Here is a 16,531-nt window from a genome sequence, read left to right on the forward strand (position 1 = left end):
TGGGGGGGGGAGGGGAGGGGAGGGGAGGGGAGGGGAGGGCGAAGGTTGCTGAGGGCAGCTGTCCTAGGTTAAGAGACTAAAGAGATACAACCAATGCATGAATTTTGATTGGTACATGGTTCCCAAAAGGGAGGCTATAAAAGGCATTTTTGGTTCAACTGGGGAAAACTAAAAAGGATATAGATATTAGAAAATTACAATTAATATCTTAGGAATAATAATGGTATATAGGAAAATGCCCTTATTTTTAGGAGTACTTATTTGTAGGAGTTTAGGTGTAAAAATGGACCATACAGGAAATGTCATTTTTAGAAGATACACACTGAGCTCTTTAGGGATAGACTGTCATGATGCCTACAAATGGTTTAGTAAATCATTTATTTCTATTTAATACATATAGATAAAGCATATTTGGCAATATGTTACCAATTGCTGAATCTTGATAGTAAGTATATTAGGTACCTTTTCAATTTTTCACAATAAAAAATTGAAGAACCTTCCTTGCAAAGGTATTCTTCACAGAATATGTGGTACAACCATTACAAAGGATAAGAAAAAAGAGATTGTAATAACATGGAGAAATGCTCATAACATTAAAGTGAAAACGTACATATAGTTTCATTTCAACTAAATTAAACATATCCAGAAAAATAGTTCAGAAGGAAACACCGAAGTAACAATAACGCTAGTGCCGGTAGACCTCCAGGTGCTGAAATCAGTGACTGACTTTCTTCCCCAGCCCTCGCCCAGCTCTCCTACTTCCTTCTCAGACTGGCCCTCCTCCTCTACTCACTTCCTAAAAGCCAGTGGCCCCAGATCTGCCCAGACCCCCTTCCACTATCCACTATTCTCCCTCTCAGGCTCTGAGGAACCATTCCTACTGTTTGCGCATGACTGTTATGGGGCTGGACAGAACACAGTAGGAAGAGGTGTAATCTGGCATCTATGAGACCCAGGTGGCTTCAGGGCACACCCACAAGCCACCTAACTGCCTCTGTGTCCCTCATCTGTGAAGTTGGTGTGGTTGAGAAGAAGAGGATCCTGGACACCATGCAGCAGAGCTCAGTGAGAGCAGAATCCCCAGAGCTGGTCCTCACTGGTCCTCAGCCACAGCTCCTCCTTGGAAAGAGCTCCATTCGCCAGCCAGTCACATGAAACATGAGCCTCCTCCTCCCCCTCCCCCTCCTCTCCAACACCCCCATCAAACCATCACATTAGTTGGATTTGACATTGACTCACAATGTCAAATCCAACTAATTCTCTCCATCACCACTACCACAACCCTGGCCCAGGCTACCATCATCTCTCACCACATGTGTCAGCCAGCACTCAGGCGGCCACAACACAGCCAGAGAAATCTTTCCAACCTGGATCAGATGTCTCACTCCTTCCTAAAATCTTAAAGCAATAGTATCCCACTATTACAGAGCTTCTACCCAGCTCCCCAGCCTCATGGCACAATCAAGGTCTCCTCAACTCTTGCTAACTCTATCCACACCAGCTTTCTTTCAGCCTCTTGATTTCGCCAAGCTCCCCCTGGCCACAGGGCCTTTGCATACCTCTTTGACCAACTACCTCCTCCATATCTTTTTTTTAAAATCCTTTTCAGTACAGCACAGGGAATATAATGACTTTAAATGGAGTATAATCTATGAAAATATTGAATCACCATGTTGTACAACGGAAACTAATATAATGCTGTAAATCAACTATACTTCAACTTAAAAAATCTTTTTCATTACAAAATAGCACACATGAACTCCATGAAAAAAAAATGTACAATTATCACAAGCTGAGAACCCAATCAACCACCAGCTAGGTGAAGAAACAACACTACCGGCCCTACAGAAGCTCCCTCTCTCAAGGTCCATCCAGTCACTACCCACCACTTCCCACCACCCCGACTTCTCTGGTAATCGTCTTCCTTGCTCGTAGCTTAAACACACAAGCAGGCAAGTCTAAACTCCTTAGTGTCCTACCTGTTCTGAACTGGATGTAAACGGAATCATACAGAATGTACTCTTTTATGTCTGGCTTTTTTGGCCTGCAGCATTAATGGCTGTGATTAATCCTTAAATCAGCAGGTAGCAGTAGTTCATTTTCACTGAGGTACAGCATCCTCTTGTAAGAACATACTATAATTTATCAATTCTACTGCTGACAGACACTTGGGTTGCTTCCACTTTTGAGCTGTTACAAATAATACACTAGTAATATTCTTGTACATGCCTCTTGGAGTACATTTGCTTACATAAGCTATTAGATATATACCCAGAAGCAGAATTGCTGAAACATAGGGTATACATGCCTTCAACTTTAACAGATGCTGCTACAATATCTTGTAAAGTGGTGTTACCAATTTAATATTCCCACCAGAGCATTCCCTTGCTCCACATCCTCACTCACACCTGAAGAGACGCCATATGGAAGATATGTATAGGGCAAGATACTGGGGGGCGCGGGGTAGAGCATCCATGCCTGCTCTGGGTGTGCCACCCTCCCAGCATATTAATGCATTCACCAACCCAGAAGCTCCCCGAATCTCCTTGTTAAAGAGATTTTATAAGTCAAACCTCCAGCCCCACTCCACTCCTAGGAAGCTGGGGGTAAGTTGGGGGGTCTCTATTTCCTGGAAGATTTTATGTAAAACTGGTATTATTTCTTCCTTAAATGCTTAGAATTCACTGGTAAAGTCATCTGGGCCTAGAGTTTTCCTTGTTGGAAGATTTCAAATTATGGATTCAATATCTTTAATAGTTATAAAGACAATTTACATTTCTATTTCTGTGTCAGCTTTAAGTCGTGTTTTTCTAGGAATTTGTCCACTTCATCTAAAGATTCAAATGTACTTGTATAAAGTTGTTTATAATACCTGCCTACTCTTTTTAACATCTGCAAGATCTTCGATGATGTCCTTTTTCATTCCTAACATTAATTATTTGCTTTCTCTAATTTTTTCCTGATTACTCCTGCTGGGGTTTGTCAATTTTTTTTTCCCAAAGACTCCATTTTTGCCTTTGTTTATCCTTTCTAATGAATATTTTTCATTTCGTTAAATTCTGCTCTTCAGGGCTTCCCTGGTGGCACAGTGGTTGAGAGTCCACCTGCCGATGCAGGGGACACAGGTTCGTGCCCCGGTCCGGGAAGAGCCCACATGCCACAGAGCGGCTGGGCCCGTGAGCCATGGCCGCTGAGCCTGCGCTTCCGGAGCCTGTGCTCCGCAACGGGAGAGGCCACAACAGTGAGAGGCCCATGTACAGCAACAACAACAACAAAAAACTTCTGCTCTTCATTATTTCCTTCGTTCTGTTTTCTTTGAATTTAATGTGTTGCTAGCCTTCTAATCACCTAATACACAGCCTAGCTCATGGATTTTCAGCAGTCTTCTTTTGTAACATAAATGCATTTAAAGATATAAACCTCCCTCTAAACATGATTTCAGCTGTATCCCATTAGTTATACGTAGTTTGCTATCATTGAACTGAAAACATTTTCTAGCTTTGACTCATAAGTCATTTGGAAACAAATTTCTAAATTTCCAGATACATGAGGATTTTCATTTTACTGATTTCTAGCTTAATTCCACTGTTGTTAGACAACACAGTCTGTATAATTTCAATATTTTGAAATTTGTTGAGAACTGCCTTGTGGCCAGCACATAGTGAATTTTGACCAATGTGTCCTGTGCTTTTGAAAAGAATTTCGATTCTGCAATTGCTCGGTACAGTGTTCTATATACGTCCATTAGGTCAAGTTTAGTACTTTGTTGTTCAATTTTTCTTTATTTTTACAAATTTTTGTCTGCTTATCATAACAGCCTCTGAAACAGGTGTGTTTAATATCCCACTATGATCATAGATTTATTTCCATTACAGTTGTATTAATTTTTCTTCTAAATATTTTGAAGTTACATTAGGTATATACAGAGTTTACATTATTATATCTAAAATAAAACTTTTATCATTTATCATATCTTTATCTCTAATAATAAATTCTGCCCTCAAAGACTATTTTGTCTGGCATTAAAATACTATAGCAACTTTCTCTAGGTTGATGTGTGCATAGTATTTTTTCCCATTCTTTTACTTTCAATCTTTTTTTTTTTTTTTTTTCTTCGCGGTACGCGGGCCTCTCACTGTTGTGGCCTCTCCCGCTGCGGAGCACAGGCTCCGGACGTGCAGGCTCAGCAGCCATGGCCCACCGGCCCAGCCGCTCCGCGGCATGTGGGATCCTCCCGGACCGGGGCACAAACCCGTGTTCCCTGTATCGGCAGGCGGACCCTCAACCACTGCGCCACCAGGGAAGCCCTCAATCTTTTTATATCTTTCTGTTTTAAATATATCTCTCTTAAATAACCTGGTCTGCTTTTGTTTTCTTACCTGTCTGACAATCTCTGACTTTTAACGGGAGCATTCAAATTCACTTATATTTAACGTGATTATTGCTATATTGGGACTTAAGTCTATCCACTTACTGTTTGCTTTCTCTTTGTTCCACTTGATCAATGTTTCCTTTTCTCTTTTTTTTTTAAATTTTATTGAAGTATAGTTGATTTACAGTGTTGTGTTAACTTCTGCTGTACAGCAAAGTGATTCAGTTATACATATATATATATACACATTCTTTTTTAGATTCTTTTTCATTATGGTTTATCACAGGATAATGAATACAGTCCCCTGTGCTATACAACAGGATCTTGTTGTTTATACATAACAGTTTGCATCTGCTAATCCCAAACCCCCAATCCCTCCCTCTCCCTTTTCTCTCCTTTCTTGCCTTCTTTCAGATTTGGAATTTCTTATTATTCAATTTTTCTTGCCTTTTAGCTTAGATACCATATCATCTTTCACAATTTAGTGACTGCTGCACAGATTACAACATGTATCCCTGACTTGTCTAATATTAATTGGTTCTTTTTTCTTTTTCCTGGAATTGCAAGGAAAACTTTAAACAGTTTTATACCATTTACCTCCCTTCTGACTTACATACCGTTGCTATTTATTTTAATTCTATATATATTTCAAACCCAAAGACAGATGGAGAGATATACTATGTTCTTGGATTGGAAGAATCAACATTATGAAAATGACTATACTACCCAAAGCAATCTACAGATTCAATACAATCCCTATCAAACTACCATTGGCATTTTTCACAGAACTAGAACAGAAAATTTCACAATTTGTATGGAAACACAAAAGATCCTGAATAGCCAAAGCAATCTTGAGAAAGAAAAATGGAGCTGGAGGAATCAGGCTCCCTGACTTCAGACTATACTACAAAGCTACAGTAATCAAGACAGTATGGAACTGGCACAAAAATAGAAATATAGATCAATGGAAGAGGATAGAAAGCCCAGAGATAAACCCACGCACATATGGTCACCTTATTTTTGATAAAGGAGGCAAGAATATACAATGGAGAAAAGACAGCCTCTTCAATAAGCGGGGCTGGGAAAACTGGACGGCTACATGTAAAAGAATGAAATTAGAACACTTCCTAACACCATACACAAAAATAAACTCAAAATGGATTAAGGACCTACATGTAAGGCCAGACACTATAAAACTCTTAGAGGAAAACATAGGCAGAACACTCTATGACATCAATCACAGCAAGATCCTTTTTGACCTATCTCCTAGAGAAATGGAAATAAAAACAAACAAATGCGACTTAATGAAACTTAAAAGCTTTTGCACAGCAAAGGAAAACATAAACAAAATGAAAAGACAGCCCTCAGAATGGGAGAAAATATTTGCAAATGAAGCAACTGACAAAGGATTAATCTCCAAAATTTACCAGCAGCTCATGCAGCTCAATATCAAAAAAACAAACAACCCAATCCAAAAATGGGCAGAAGATCTAAATAGACATTTCTCCAAAGAAGATATACAGATTGCCAACAAACACATGAAAGGATGCTCAACATCAGTAATCATTAGAGAAATGCAAGTCAAAACTACAATGAGGTATCACCTCACAACGGTCAGAATGGTCATCATCAAAAAATCTACAAACAATAAATGCTGGAGAGGGTGTGGAGAAAAGGGAACCCTCTTGCACTGTTGGTGGGAATGCAAATTAATACAGCCACTATGGAGAACAGTATGGAGGTTCCTTAAAAAAACTAAAAATATAACTACCATATGACCCAGCAATCCCACTGTTGGGCATATACCCTGAGAAAACCATAATTCAAAAAGAGTCATGTACCACAATGTTCACTGCAGCTCTATTTACAATAGCCAGGACATGGAAGCAACCTAAGTGTCCATCAACAGATGAATGGATAAAGAAGATGTGGCACATATATATACAATGGAATATTACTCAGCCATAAAAAGAAACGAAGTTCAGTTATTTGTAGTGAGGTGGATGGACCTAGAGACTGTCATACAGAGTGAAGTTAAGTCAGAAAGAGAAAAACAAATACCGTATGCTAACACACATATATATAATCTAAAAAAAAAAAAGGTTCTGAAGAACCTAGGGGCAGGACAAGAATAAAGATGCAGACGTAGAGGATGGACTTAAGGACATGGGGAGTGGGAAGGGTAAGCTGGGAAGAAGTGAGAGAGTGGCATGGACATATATACACTACCAAATGTAAAAGAGATAGCTAGTGGGAAGCAGCCGCATAGCACAGGGAGATCAGCTGGGTGCTTTGTGACTACCTAGAGGGGTGGGATAGGGAGGGTGGGAGGGAGACGCAAGAGGGAAGAGATATGGGGATATATGTATATGTATGGCTGATTCACTTTGATATAAAGCAGAAACTAACACACCACTGTAAAGCAATTATACTCAAATAAAGATGTTAAAAAAAAATTTAGCAGTTGATAATCATTCAGTTTTCCATATCAGTGCCCTTTTCTTTGCTCTTCTTTCCTTCCTGAAACACTAACCCTTCACCTAAGATCATTTTCCTTTAGCCAGACACAAACAAAAACACCCCCTGATGTTTCCTTCATTATGGGTCTGCACACAAAAAATTGATTTTGTTTATTTGAAAACATCTTTATTTCAGCTTTATTTCTGAAGGATCTTTTGGCTGAGTAATGAATTAGGGTTAGCAGTTTCTTCCAGCACTTAAATTTTGATTGACTTCTGCTTCCATGGCTTCTGTTAAGAACACAGCTGTCAGTCTCACTGTTGCTCTTTTGAGGGTAATCTGTCTCCAGTTGCTTTCAAGACTCTTCATCTGTGGTTTTCAGCAGTTTTATTAAGTGATAGGTGAGGCTTTCTTTGTGTTCACAGGCTACTGAATCTGTGGGTGGTGCCTTTTAATAGTTGTGGGAAGTTCTCAGGCATTATCTTTACAAATGTTGTTTCTGCCCAATTTTCTCATAAAAGACCTTTTCACTATTATCTCTGACTCCTGCCTTATCTGCTAATTTCTCCACTTTTTTTTGTCTCCAGGCTTCCTTATGGGTACTTTTCTTTTGAGCTGTCTTCTGGGCCCCTGAATTCTTTCTTCAGCCGTGTCTATTCTACCCTTCCTTTGAGAACTTAACTTTGATTATTACATTTGCCAGTTTTAGAATTTTCATTTGGTTCTTTTTTAGTTTCTAGTTCTCTGCCAGAATTCTCAGTCTGGTCTTTTATCTCCTTAAACATAGTAAGCATAGTTGTTTCAAAATCTGTGTCTGATGTCTAGAGCCCCTGTTTATCTGTCTTTATAGTCTGCTGTTTCCATTGGTTTTAATTCACATGGCCTTGCCTCCCCGTGTGTCTGTTCTTCACTGAACACAAAACAATGAATTTACAACATGGCTTGTGAAAATAACTGGACGACTGGATGATGTCATCTCCCTCTACAGAGGACTGAAGTTGCTTCTGTTAAGCACCTAAAAACAACAGCACTCTGGGATTACCTTAATTTCAGAGAACTGACATGCTATGAAGCATGACTGCAGGCCTTTGGAAGTCCTACTTCTAATCCTCCTCATTCCTTGGAAGTGGCTTTTTGGCATCCTAAACCAAATTGAGGGAGCTCACCAAGGATTGCTGCCCTTTGGCAGATTCCAATACCTCAGGTCCCACAGGCATTTCTGACTGCTTCACAGAGCTCAGCCCCTCGGCATCCCCTTCAGAGTCAGTATATGCCCTACATTAGTTTCCTGTGGCTGCCCTATAACCAAGGCCACAGACTGGGAGGCTTAAACAACAGAAATTTGTTGTCCCACAATCCAGGAAGCTAGAAGTCCAAAATCAAGGTGTCGGCAGGGCCACGCTCCCTCTAAAGGATCCAGGGGAGATTCTATTACCTCTTCTAGGGGCCCCACCTGGTCCTTGGTTTGTGACAGCACAGATCTAAATCGCTGGCTCTGTTTTCATATGGCTTTTTTCTCTGTGTGTTCCTCTGTGTCCAAATCCTCCTCCTCTTTCTTTTACAAAGACACCAGACATTAGATTTAGAGTCCTTTCATCACCAAAACAACCCTACAGTACCTATGTGGTTATTCTATTAATGCCTTCTTCAGACTACTAGCTCTAGGGGTGTTCTTTGTTGCTCAGGAAGGCCCCCCCAAGTGCCAGCACACAGAACAATTTTAAGGTCTCCACTATTTGCTGAGTTAAACTGAATCTGTGAAATAAAGAAAATAACACCTAGCCCATGCTATTCCCACTAGTATTCAATAAATTAACAATTTTTTAAAAAGATACTCACTGTTAATTTTCTGCCAGATTTGTTTTTATTTGCTATTCTGGCTGCTAGAGATGGAGACTCACCCAGATCAGCTTGAGCTGGGGGTGGAGGGGTTCAGGGGGATGGCTACTGGTCAAGATATAAAAAGTGAACAATCAGAAAGACAGAAATAATCATAAAAGCAACCATTTATTGAATGCTCATAATATGCCAGGCTCGACGCTAAATAAGCATTGCACAAAGACTACTCCACTTGATTCTATGAGTTATCATCATCATTTTTATTTTACCGATCTGAGAACTATTATTATCATTTACATTTTGCAGAGATAGAAACTGAGGCTCAGGAACACACACCTAACATTTACTGTCACCACTCGTTACCCAAGAACTAGTATTTTCCCTATTTACAGATAAGGAAACCAAGTCTTGAGAGGTTTGGAGACTTGTTCGTGACACCAAAGTTTAGACTCTTAAATACTGCTACATACTAGCTTTAAAAAAACCTTTTAGGGACTTCTCTGGTGGTCCAGTGGTTAAGAATCCATCTTGCAATGCAAGGGATGCCACTTCCATCCCTGGTCAGGGAACTAAGATCCCACATGCCTTGGGGCAACTAAGCCGGCGAGCCACAACTAGAGAGAGGACCACGTGCCACAACGAAAGATCCCAGGTGCTGCAACTAAGACCCGACACAGTCAAAAAATAAATAAATATTTAAAAAAACAAAAACAAAAACTTTAATACCACTTCACACCCATTAGGATAGCTATAATCAAAAAGACAAAACAACTGAGGACATGGAGAAACTGGAACCCTCATACCTTACTGGTGGAAATGTAAAATAGTGCAGTCACTTTGGAAAACAGTCTGGCAGTTTCTCAAAGACTAAGCATAGAGTTACCATGTGACCCAGCAAACCTACTTCTAGGTACATATCCACCAGAAATGAAACATATGTACACACAGAAATATGTACATGAATGTTCACAGCAGCATTATCCAGAATAGCCAAAAAGATAGCCAAAAAGTGAAAATAACCCAAATGCCCAGCAACAGATGAATGTAAATAAAACGTAGTAAATCCATACAACGGTATATTACTCAGCAGTAAAACGAAAAGAAGTACTGGCACAGGCTACAACATGGATGAATTTTGAACACATTTTACTAAGTGAAAGAAACCAGACACAAAGGGTACATACTACATATTATATTTATATGAGATGTCCAGAATCAGCAAATCCACAAAATAGAAAGCAGACTAGCAGTTGCCTAGGGTTGAGAGAGTTGGGAAAAAACGGGGAGTAAATGCTAATGGTTATGGGTTTCTATCTTTTTTGGTTGCGTTGGGTCTTCATTGCTGCACGTGGGCTTTCTCTAGTTGTGGTGCACAGGCTTCTCATTGCAGTGGCTTCTCCTGTTTTGGAGCATGGGCTCTAGATGCGCAGGCTTCAGTAGTTGTGGCATGCGGTCTCAGTAGTTGTGGCTCGAAGGCTCTAGAGCGCAGGCTCAGTAGTTGTGGCACACGGGCTTAGTTGCTCTGCGGCATGTGGGATCTTCCTGGACCAGGGATCGAACCTGTGTCCCCTGTATTGGCAAGCGGATTCTTAACCACTGTGCCACCAGGGAAGTCCCATGGGTTTCTTTTTGGGGTGATGAAAATGTTCTAAAACTGACTGTGGTAATGATTACACAACCGTAAATATACTAAAAAACACTGAACTGTACACTTTAAATGAGTGAGCTGTATGGTATGTGAATTTTATCTTAGTAAAGCTGTTTTTTAAGTATTTTACAACTTGAACATTTTACTTAATTTCTACTAGTCTTCATTTCACAATGGAAAAAATACTTTGTTTAAATTTGAAATTAAGAATATAAGCACTTTAATGCACAAAGCCAAAAATGTTAACTTTTTTAAAATTTTTAAATAAATTAAGCTCCATCTTAACTGATAAGGCTTCACAGAATCACACTGTTCTCTACTCAGATTTCAAAATACCTTATAATGTGTTCATAAGCTAATTTACCAGTGTATTAGTTCCATTTTCTTTTTTCCACACTAGCTATGTGGTCCTATAAAATCACTACTGTGTACTATGGTAAGGAAATGAAATGAAGTAATGTGTTTGCTGGGGACAGTTGGAACATATGAAAATATCAGACGTACATGAAATGCTAAACTAATAAACAACCATCTCAAATCTATACACATCAAATTTTCAAAGACTTTCCCCATCAAAGACTTGGGAAAAAGTTTTAAAAGAACCTCACGAATAAAGATTTTTTTTGGCGTTTGATAAGGCTTCTCTTTACACATGTCCTTATGGCCTTATTTCTCAAAGTCTGGTCCATGACCAGCAGCAGCAGCATCTCCTGGGAGGTGATAAATGCAGAACCTCTAGCCCCACTCCAGACCTACTCAACCAGAATCTGCATTTTAACAAGATCCCGAGGGGACGTGTCTGCACATGAAAATTCGAGAAGCACTGTCATAAGATACTTCCTTTTCTTTTTCCATTAAGACAGCTCTAGCTTGCACTGGACTAATGTTTCAAAAACCTGACATACATACAGCTCTGGTCCTGGGCCAGCTTGTCCTCAGTTCCATTCCTCACTCTTCTGCTCTACTCCAAATTGCTGATCCCTGCAGGCTGGGTTTCCCAGGCAGGAGGGGGCATGGGGTGAGTCTCCAGGAGCAGCTGTGTCCTTCCAAGCCTCCAGCCCACGCCAGATGACCCATGGTGGTTCCAGCCTCTGGCGAGTCGTAGTTGTTCCTGATATGCTGCCTCCCGGCTTGTCTTCCAGCTTCCTGTTTGCTGCCTCATCGCAGGGTTACCTCACTGCCCACTGTTTGCATTCTCAATTCTTCAGCACCTGTGCGACCACTCCCCATTGAACTCCCTCTGTTTTAAATACTTAAAGTGGGTCGCTCCTTTTTGGACTCAGAATGATACCCCATACCATTCTGGATATTTCCCCTGTGCACCACATGTACCAGAGGAATTTTCTGAATGGCTTATCTGCTTTAAAAGGGGGAGTGGGGAAGGGAGGTTGGGAGCTACCACACACACAGTAAACCTCACATTCCACCAATCTCTAACAACCCAAAAGAAAACTCAACCTTAAGCTATTTGTACAGCAGATGTGACTGTATTCAGAAACTCAAGTCCTCAGGGTGTATTTTTAACACTCTACCCATCACTCCTCAGCCAGAACAGCTGGAGTAACAGCTATTGTTTTAAGAGGGAAAAAAAAAAGACTCCTTAAGAAAAGAATTCTGGACAAACAGTGGAATCTCTGAGAGATCAAACCTTAATAACAGTTGTAAATCACATGATCCACCCCATACTGGGCACACACCATGCTTGAGGACCAAGCAACAGGTGAGAACAACTCCTATCAGTACCATTTAGGGCTACTTGGAGATCTTTCTAAAAGCACCTCTGACCCATCACTCTGAGGCTCTGAATAATCCTTAGTGGCTCCCTCTTGCCCAAGGCCACAAACCCAACTCCAGGGCTATCCTTTCAAAATCCAGCCTGATCTACCTTTCCAGCCTCTTCCTCATTCCTCTCAATCTGACCCACTCACCTTCTGACCATTCCCAGGTGTGCCTAAACCTGTAGATACAACATTCAACTAGGTGGAAAGTCCCTCTTTCCTTACTTAGCCTGACAAACTCTTTCCCGCAAGATCCTGCCTCCCAGGGTAGCTGGATTCTCAGTCCTCTAAGCTTCCACAGCACTTACTACATCATACTGTCACATGGACAGATGTCCACCTCCTACAGGCTGGGAACCCCGAAATGGAGAAACTGCCTTCCATCTTGGGATCCTGACCATAGTTCAGATCCAGATCCAAGTTACTACCAGTGACACCCCGGGCAAGACATTTACCCTCTCCACCTCCAATTCCATAAGAAGGGAATGACAGACAACACCCAACACGGTGGGTTATCACCACTGCTAATGAGTTAACCCATGTAAAGTGCCGTAAACTTAACCCAAGAAAAGTGCCTGGCACATAGTAAGCACTGGAGAATTGCTAGCGTTATAATTATTACTATTACTGTTATACCTGGAACAAAGGAGGTGTTCAATACCTATGTGCTGAATAACTGGAGCACTTCACAGTAAAACTGTTTGTAACATTGGGACAAAAGATTACCCCATCCCAGGTATCAGAGGCTGACATAAGATTAAGAAACGGCTCCCACGGTAAAAGTACCAGCTGAACTCACTGGCCCTGGAGGAAAAGCGCACTGCAGCGGGATGAGATAGTCTGTGCCAGCTGGATCTGCCCAGGCTGCCCACAGACCTAGTCTGCCCTCAGCCACCTGTCCAACCACCTGCCTGAGGAAGCCGTGTGCTAACACAGAGGGCTCACCTGCAGCAAAACCCAAAAGCAGTTTGCAACAGAAACCGCAATGGGAAAACAAAGGGTGCAACTTTACTCCTGCAGAAAGGAAATGCGTCTTTCTGCAGCTAATACTTCGCGTCTGGAGTTCTCCACCGAGAGTGAGATGCCAAGCGGGTGCGCAGCCAGGGACAGACCCCCTCTCCCCGCTTTCCCGAGGAGGGAGAGAGAGATGGTCACGGGACGCGCATCCCTGCCCTTTCCCGCACGAAAATCCACGCGAGGGGAAGGAAGAACCCCACACCTGGGTCCAATCGGATTTCTCTGGGGCCACAGGTGAGTGCAGAGCACCCAGCGAGAAAGAGCCCGATCCGTCCTCAGAAATGTGCAGAACCCGGGTCGGGGAGCGCTCGCCGGCCGGACGCAGCCAGAAGTCCCCATTTCTGGTGCGCTCGCCCCCCAGCCTGCAGGCCTGTCCCTCCCGGTCCTCGCGGCACGGGGCTTCCTCGCGGCCCGCCCCGCCAAGCGCCCTGCCGGCCCGGCCCCGCGCGGCGCCCACCTGCTCCCCGTCCCGGGGTCCCCGCCGCCGCCCCGCCGGGAGGCGCGCTCAGCCCCGGGCGCGTGGTCCGTTACCCCGCGGAGCGCGCTCCGTCCGAGCAGCGGCGCCCGGCGGGAACCTAGGCCGGGCCGGGCCGGGCCTGGGCGGCTGCTCGGGCCGAACTGCGGGCCTCACGGGGCTGCCGCGGCGTGAGGGGCGCGCGCCCGGGCCGCCGCCGCGGGCTCACCTTCTGGCGGATCTGGCCCGACGTGGACACCTTGCGGATGAGCTTCTGCGGGGAGCCGGGCTCCGCCTCGGGCTCGCTGTCGGACGACTCCTCAGGCGGCGGCGGCGGAGGCGGCTGCGGCGGACCCGGCTGAGGGGCACCCGCCGCCGCCGCCATGCTGCCGGGCCAGCGCGCGCACAGCGGGCGGGGGCGGGGCCGGGGCCGGGGCCGAGCCGGGCTGGGGGGCGGGGCCCTGAGGGGCGGGGCCTGGACCGCTGTCTCCAGCTCCGCCCCTCCGCGCCCCCTGCCGGCCGCGCGCGCAGCCGGAGGTGGCGCCCCTGCCAGGCGTCTCTTCGCCCCCACCGGTGGTGTCAGAACCACAGGTTTTAGCATCTGTTTGTTTTCTTCCTGGGACACAATTTGTATGGGGTTTTTAATTTTTGTGTTCACTCTTTTTCATCTTTAATGTTCCCCTTCAAGAATGTAAGTGACCTCCAGGCGGCTCGGGACTGTCTTTCTTGCCCTGCATCGTGTCTCCAGCATCTAAAGCAGCGTCCGGCATTTAGTAGTTAGTTGCACGACAAACAGTTCGAGGAGTGGGTGATGCATGCATGAATGCAGGAAAGAAAGTACTTGGACAGGCCTGTGGGATGCCGGAACAGGGATACACAGTTCCATCCGAGAAGGCTTCCTGGAGAAAAAGATAAAGTGAGACGGAAAATGTGAGCAGGAGTTATCCCTAACCGGGGACCCCTGTTCCAGGCCAAGAGATGAGGTTGTGCAAAGACCTGGAGGCAAGAAAGCACATATCTCTGGAAAAAAGGGAAACTGTAGCCTAAAGGAAGGAAAATACTTGAAGAGATGAGCCTGGGGGCGGGCAGGTCAGACTGGGCCTTTGTAAACCTGATAAGGGAGTTGGTCTTTTAGGCTGAGTCCTGAAGGCAACAGGAAGCCCTTGAGCCATCTCAACCCTGGGCGGGGCTAAGTCACAAAGCTGAGGACTGTGATCCAGGCTTTGAAGCAATGGGGCAGGTGGCTGCCCTGGATTACTGGGAGGGGCTGGGGAGACAGAGAAGTGGACTTCGGAGGGTAGCTGGAGGAGAGGCAGAGGCAATTTGGGATAAGCCCCTCCTTCCCAGCTAAGACAGCTGGAGGAGAGGGAGTGAAATTGGAGGTGAGTTTTTGCTGCCCTATGGGACATCCAGGTGAAGAAGGGTTTGGTGCCACCTGAGAAGGGCAAATCCTCTTTATAGACCCTATCTCCAAATACAGCCACATTCTGAGGTACTAAGGGGCTGCACAATTTTCCCCTTGCCCTTTCAAAGGGCTGCTCCTAGAGACACAGTGGCTCCTGTCCTGCCTGCGGGTCAGCACACTCTGGCCCCCACTGCACTGGGCAATGCTTTCCAGAGGCAAAATAAGTGAGACACGCCCCCCCCCCAGGGGCCACAGAGGAGCATCTGGTGTGGGGACATGGCCAGGGGAATGGATTCACTGCCAGGACAGAGCATATCAGGGCCTAATGCAGGAACACTCTGGGACACGCTGGAGACCCCTGGTGAACCCAGCTGTGCAGCCCAGTGCTGTAGCCACTAGCCACATGTGGCTACTTCAATTTCAAGTTCAATTAATTAAAATTAAATTTTCAGTTCCTCGGTCACACTAGCCACATTTCAGCTGCATGTGGTTTAGCAGCTACCACACGGGACAGCACAAATATAGAAGATTTCCATCATCGCAGAAAGTTCCGCAATGCAGGACAGTGACGGCTCCCGTATACTGCCCACCGGCCACACACCAGACACTTGAGCAGCGACTCTAGTCCACACACATGTCCCCCAGAGCAAGCTTGATGGTCTCATTCTAGAGATGAAGACCTGAGGTTCAGATACGTCTCCCAAGGAATTCATGAGAGGCAGAATTTGAACTTGGACTATGTGATTCCCAAGTCCTTGACCCTTCAGGGCTAGGCCTCCCAGGAAGCTGAGGCTCGAAGGAGCTCAGAGGAAGAAAGAGGAGAGAAGGGTCTTGTTATGGGCTGACTTGTGTCCCCGCTCCCAACATTCATACGTTCAAGTCCTAATCCTCTAGTACCTAAGAATGTGGCCGTATTTGGAGATAGGTAGGTAATCAAGTTAAGGAGGTAATCAAGTTAAAATGAGGTAATTTTAAGGAGGTAATCAAGTTAAAATGAGGCCATTAGGATGGGCCCTAATCCAATACAACTGGTGTCCTTACATCAATAAGAAGACATTTGGACGCAGACAGGCTCCAAGGGAAGACCATGTGAAGACACACAGAGAAGTCATCTGCGAGAAAAGGATAGAGGCCTCAGAAGAATCTGACCCTGCCGACACCTTGATCTCAGACTTCTGGTCTCCAGAATTGTGAGAAAATAAATTTCTGTTGTTTAGGCCCCCAGGTCTGTGGTACCTTGTTATGACAGCAAGGAGCTGGCTAATAAGGGCACAGAGGGGAGGGTGTCCTGCATCTCCATGGAGATTGGTGATTTTTGTATCAATTAATTACAATGTAGCGTGATACATAAGTGCAAAAATCTAAGGGTGTTATAGGGGGAGGGACGGTACAGCAGGAGAAAGAGTTATAACTCTGCCGGAGGTGTCAGGGGAGCCTCTCCAGAGGACGGATTACCCCAGCCTGGTTTGGAGATTTGAACTGAAAGGCAAGGGGATGGAGGGAATTTTCCAGGAAAATACAAAAAGGCAGGAGACTACTAGGCGAGTTGGGAGGATGA

The 16,531-nt window shown here is 44.4% G+C and overlaps 1 protein-coding gene across 6 annotated transcripts in view; it reads right to left on the reverse strand.

Annotated features, from left to right (window-relative positions):
* DGKD (diacylglycerol kinase delta) overlaps positions 1–13,966 on the reverse strand; it is a 108,387-nt gene extending 94,421 nt beyond the window's left edge. For all 6 annotated transcript variants that reach the window (XR_003793829.1, XR_003793828.1, XM_029224559.1 and 3 more), the window contains exon 1: positions 13,798–13,966. Coding sequence is in view for 4 of the 6 variants with exons in the window: in XM_029224559.1 (XP_029080392.1) it covers positions 13,798–13,953 (156 nt within the window). In the remaining 2 variants the exon portion in view is untranslated. The remainder of the gene's footprint in view (positions 1–13,797) is intronic.
* Positions 13,967–16,531: the final 2,565 nt, after the last annotated feature.

This window comes from Monodon monoceros, unplaced genomic scaffold (genome assembly GCF_005190385.1).
Source record: "Monodon monoceros isolate NGI ecotype Baffin Bay Population unplaced genomic scaffold, NGI_Narwhal_1 Super_Scaffold_16, whole genome shotgun sequence".
Classification (NCBI taxonomy): domain Eukaryota; kingdom Metazoa; phylum Chordata; class Mammalia; order Artiodactyla; family Monodontidae; genus Monodon; species Monodon monoceros.